The following is a 6,000-nucleotide window of genomic DNA, read 5'->3' on the forward strand; positions in this document are numbered from 1 at the left end:
CAACTAGGGCGACTATTTTAGTAGAAATATGAGTAAAAACAACGAATTTGCAATTAGTTGCATAAAATCGGCGACTTTTTAAGCTAACTAGTGACTAAAATTAAGAAAAACTTCTTGAGTTTCCCTCTTCCCCCACTTTTTTTTTTGCCGCGCGTTTTCGTTTCATCCAAACATTATTTTTTCTCACTGTTGTTAAAATCGAGACAGACATGTTTAACCAATGAGACTAATGGAATTGGAATTTGTCTTCTCTTGGAATTGGAATTTATCTTCTCTTCTTATAGAAAAAACAAAAGCGTTAACAAACAAAAAAGTGTGTTTCAAAATGAAATTTTCTGATGCTGAGATCTCTTCTTATAGAAAAAACAAAAGCGTTAACAAACAAAAAAGTGTGTTTCAAAATGAAATTTTCTGATGCTGAGATAAGAGCTGCAAAGCACAGTACTAAATTAGATTTACATAGAACAGATAAATAAAAATTTTTTATTGAAGTTTCAGTTTTTTATTTTGTGTTCTATTATACAAGTATGTATTTATGTACTTTTTTAGGTCAATCTTAAACTCAAATTTTATCTTTTTTTAAACAGAACAGTTTTGGAATATGAATTATTAAAATAATTATATAATGAATTAATTATTATTAATTTTTAATTTATAGTACCATCAAAATAAGCATTAAATCTTTAATATTAAAATTATGAGGTAAAACTTTATTATTACTGAGGATTACTGAAAATCATTATAAGTTATGTGTGATTATTACTGAAATCATAATTTTCAAGTTGGCATCTCTGGCAGTCCGCATGTGCGTCTACTGAGTTGGATTCGGTGAGATAATTGCACTCTGCTGCATTTTACAAGATATTTTCAATTTCAGGCTTCATTTTCCACCCTCTGATATCGAACAGAAAAATAATCTCTTGATCATTTTATAATGGCTGATATAATAAAGAAAAGAGTTCTTTGTTAGAAACTAGTTATTTTATCATGATCATGTAAAGTCTTTGAAAATTACTTTGCATTTTGTCGATGTATATAGTACTTAAAAATATTTTTGAGTGCTTAAAAGGTACTTATTTACTGTTGAAAGATTTGGCTGTGCACCCTGATGAACTTAATTTTCTCTCTCTTTGTGTTCTATGTCCTTTCTTCTGTGTGAATGTAACCCGCCCTCTAAATGTGTTTGTGGTTGTATGACGTGGGCAGCGCTACTCCACCACCGTGGATTAGCCACAGGTGCCCACTGGGTAACAATAAGAGAGTAGCAATTCTGTCATTTCTGAGCTCAATGGGAAATAGATCCAAGTGCCTCCCATTAAAAAAAATCTTTTCTATATATTGAATAGGCTGGGTCAAAAAATAACATTTGTATTTTAAAATGCTGTAGAGTGAAAAAAATATGCCTCTCTCGAAAAAGTGGATTAAAAATTTTTTGATATCTTCTGGACACATTCAAAATTCATAAAAATTTAGAAAATAGATAATTTTTCTTACATTTTTTAATCCGACTTAAAATAGTTAAATAGAGCTGCTGCAGCTAAATTTTCTTATTTCGTGTTTTTAAAAAGTGAAATAAGTCATATCTTTTTTATTTCAATGGCATGATGAGGATGGCTCCTTGTTTTTATCATTTGTGGCTTGTTTTTATCATTGTGAAATGGCACAAAAGAAATTAAAGAATATAATTATTAAGCAGACTTTGGCACTCAACTGAGCCCTGACAGAATTTTCTACAGAGAGCAATCTATTGAAAACATATATCTTTTTTATCAATGCTGTTTTTGAAAGAAATTTAGATTGTATATTGAAACAAATACCAAATTCACGCATTTTTTCCCAAGAAACTGGAACAGTAGGGAAAAAAAAATTTAAATGCTTATCCAAAAAAGAATCTATCCCTGTAGTGTCTAATACTGTTTTTTTTCTTCAATGTTGCAGCAATGTTTTCAATGTTGTATTGTATTTTGTTAACAGGTTTTTTTTTCAATTTCTCAGAATAATTGAACTAAATTTATGCATAGTTTAATAATTTTATTAGCTGCAGTTAGCCACCTACAATATGAATGTGACAAGAATTGTTTTGTTACATGTGCAGTTGTATGAAAATGCATGCACATTTTATTATTTATTTTTGCAAATATATGTGATGGCACATTTACAAGCAGCAACAAAATTTAAACATCTTCTGTTTAAATAAATATGTGTTTATCGCAATTTTATGAATTTTTCATGTTATAGAATTGGATATTTGATAAATAAATTTCCAGTTGTTCTCGGTTGGGCCACAAAAAAAATTATTAATCGAAAAAATTTTTTTGACTCAACCCAGACTGGAAAATCTAAGTTTTTATTTAAGTCTTGTGGCTAAACATAGGAGGGATTTCTACAAAACCCCAAATATATAAATGTTTATTAAGGGGAAAATATTAAAATCACATTTAAAACTCCCCTGAAATTACTTTTAAACTTGAAAGTAAAATGAATAGCCCTTAACCGCTGTATTCATTATCATAATCAGCATTGGCACGACAGTCCTTTGTGAGCCTGGGCCTTCCTCAGAAACTTTTCCCATTTTGCCCCTCCCAGCAATTGATTTCCAGTTCTTTACTTTTAGGATGGCCATCTCTTTTTGGGCCTTCCTCTTGGCCTTTTATTGGAGGGGTTTGCATTAAAGACCCTTAATGCTGTTCTTCCTGGACTCATTCTCACTACATGCCCGGCTACTTAGTTTAATAGATTTAATGATATCATGACTATTAGAGATCTTATATATTTCAAAATTATATCTTTTTATCCAGTTGTTGTTATCAAGGATAGCGCCAAAGATGGTTCGTAGGACCTTCCTTTCGAAGGTTGCTGATAACTTCGCTTCCCTTTTTGTTAAAGTCCATGTCTCTGAAGCATAAGTCAAAACTGACTTGATTAATTAATCCTTATAAAGTAAAATCTTCGTCTTTCTTTTTCTTAAGTGAGATTTCAATAATGATCTTAAACCATAGAAGCAGCGATTGGCTGTGATTATTCTTTTTCTGATTTCATAATTAAATGTCATTTTGATAGTTTATTTCTAATCCTAGATAAGTAAAAAATTTTACAGATTCAAATTTAAAAGAGTCTCTTTCAAACATTTTAGGGATGGTTTCCATTGTACCACAATACATATATTTTGTTTTCTCCACATTCACTCTTAAGTTCATTTTTCTAGCTGATTTTTCCTGTGCCAAAAATTTTTCACTCAGTGCAGTCCTAGATCTTGCGATGATGTCTATCCGCACTGATTTATTAAATATAAACCTATAGTATTTATGCCAGCATCTCTAATAACTTTTTCTAAGGCTATGTTAAATGGAAAACATGCTAATGCATCTCCCTGTCTAACTCCATTATAAATTTCAAAAGAGGTTTTAAGTTCCCCCTGAATTCGTACCGTTGAAATGGTTTCAGTGAGTGTGAGCATTACAAGTCTGAATAATTTTGATGGAATATTAAAATCAGATAGGGTCTTAAATAGCTCAGTCCTATTAATACTGTCATCTGCGCCTAAAAATCCTCAAATAAATGATGGGTCTCTATTCCAAATTCTCTACATTTCTCCAAAGTTTGTCGTAGGAGGAAGATTTGGTCAACTGTGGACCTTCCTTTGCGGAAGCCACACTGATAATCACCAATGACGCTGTCTACAATGGGAGACAGGCGTTCAAATAGGATATTTGAGAAGACCTTACAGGCAAGGCATAACGGACTTATTCCTCTATAATTGTGACTGTCCAATGCATCCCCTTTTTTATGTATTGGACATAGAATACTCCAATTATGTGTAACTGTAACTTCCATTCAGTAGGCAATATCTCTCTCTCCCAACTACATAGAATAATTTTCTAGATGTTGTTTACATGTATTCATTATTGTATCTCTCAATATTTACTTCTTTTTTTTGATCAATTTTCTTCTTTGAGCATAAGGTTATTTTTTCTGCACTTTAAAAAAAAAAATTTTTTTTTTGGCCCAACCCAGAACAACTGGAAAGTTTTTATTTAAGTCTTGTGGCTAACCATAATAGGGATTTCTACAAAACCTCAAAGATATAAACTTTACAGGAAGTCGAAATTCCAACTATTATCTTAAACATTATTCTAATTTTATTCTAACAAACTTTTATTTTTTTCTCTGTGAAGCTTTTTTTCGTATGACCCAGTAGAAAATGTTCTCATAATGAAAATAGCTTTTCGTGCTAGTACTGTTAAATGCATGTTTTTATTAATTTCAAACTGAAATTTAATTATTGACAATGATTTTTATGGATTATGAATTTGGATACAATTTTAAGCCAAAAATTGTATAATAGCAAAATTGTTTTTGAATATAGGGGGGAAAATATATCGAAAATTAACCAGTCATAAATGATTTTTATCTGTAGTGACAATTTTTGAAAATATTTTCTTACTTTACCATATTTTTCTGTTGATTTTTTAATATAATTTTAAATTTTCTCAATTTATAGACTAAATTTTCACAAAATAGGTACCTCTTAAAAAAACCTAGGCAGATCTCTGCCAATGTGTCTTTATTGTGCCTGTTACATCATTGTTGTTTCTCATGCTATGTTTCAAAATGGTATCTTCAAACAAAACATTATTTCTTAACCATGACAAGTTTTTTTTTTATGCCTTATTTCAAGTAAAAAATATTAGTTTGTATTTTACTTGAATTTAAGCTGAAAATACACAGAAAAATATATGTCCATTTTAATAGAATATTGTAAAAAGTCTGTTTTAACGATGAAAATTTTTGTGACAAGTCTATTAATTCTCCTAATAGGATCCAATGTATTTTTCAGGTAGCACTTCGACTGCTGGACAAAGAAGTATTGAGCAGAGATGACATGATTGAACTTTTGGGACCAAGACCTTTCAAAGAAAAATCCACTTACGAAGAATTTGTGGAAGGAACTGGTTCTTTTGAAGAAGATACTACCTTACCCAAAGGATTACATGACTGGAATAAAGATGCCCCACCCCCTAAAGACACAGCGCCATCTAGTACTTAGGATTTATAAATTGTTGTGATATGGATGTACATATTTTCAAAAGAGTTTTCTTCAGAACTGTAATATTTATTCAATTCCATCGTTCTTACAGGGTGGCCCGTAATAAAACTTAGTGAGGTTTTTATAAAAATTTGTTAATTTTTAATTCAAACATAATTAAGCTAAAGTTAAGAAGTTTTCTTTTTACCTTATGTAACCAGCAGGCCACACAACATTTATGTTTTTCGATTCTTATTACCCAGACAGGCCATATACGTTGATACTTTTGCTTAATTAATGCGTTTATGCTCTTAGGATTTTATTTTCTTTGTTACTTACTTTTGGTTTCGTAACTTTTATGACATTAAAATGTTGATTTATAAAGTAATTCGTGTAATCGACATTATTTTGATAAACGTTACCAAACTAAAACTAAGTTTACATTTGACAAGAAAAAAGAATACAGAGTACAACATATTTTCAAAATCAATACAAATTCTGTCCTATAAGGATAATATTGACATCATTTTAAAAACTGTTTGCACATTAAAAAGGTTTTCCTTTTTTTAAAGTGAGCTGCCAATAGTATAGGTTTAATCATAAACAGAAAAATACCAAGTATATGTCTGCACTAAGTAATGAAATCTGCCATGAATCCTATTTGGAAATTAGTTCTCGCAAATTTCAGGTTGTTTTTAGTTTTTTTGGTTCTGTAGTTACAGCTTACATTAGCATAGTCAAAGAGAATCAAAGTCGTTCAATCTATGCAAATAAAGCTTTTTATGGGCTTAAACAATTTTTTAAATCTTCACTACTATGAAAAAATACTAAATTGTTTAGTATATAAAGCATTCATTCAACCAATGTTTATTTATGTATCTAGAACCTGACCAAATTTGGATCGAAAAAAAGAAAAACAGCCATTATTGAGAGTAAAGTTTTTTTCAGCTATTTATGGTGAAATAGAAATCAAT

The 6,000-nt window shown here is 30.1% G+C and overlaps 1 protein-coding gene across 1 annotated transcript in view; it reads left to right on the forward strand.

Annotated features, from left to right (window-relative positions):
- Positions 1–5,177, forward strand: part of Afg3l2 (AFG3 like matrix AAA peptidase subunit 2) — a 39,422-nt gene extending 34,245 nt beyond the window's left edge. Inside the window, exon 17 of the mRNA XM_016068035.5 lies at positions 4,838–5,177. Coding sequence (XP_015923521.1) covers positions 4,838–5,047 — 210 coding nt within the window. The 3' untranslated portion in view covers positions 5,048–5,177. The remainder of the gene's footprint in view (positions 1–4,837) is intronic.
- The last annotated feature ends 823 nt before the right edge of the window (positions 5,178–6,000 follow it).

The sequence above is a fragment of the Parasteatoda tepidariorum genome, chromosome 1 (genome assembly GCF_982258835.1).
Source record: "Parasteatoda tepidariorum strain Cologne lab strain chromosome 1, Ptep-v5.0, whole genome shotgun sequence".
Classification (NCBI taxonomy): Eukaryota; Metazoa; Arthropoda; class Arachnida; order Araneae; family Theridiidae; genus Parasteatoda; species Parasteatoda tepidariorum.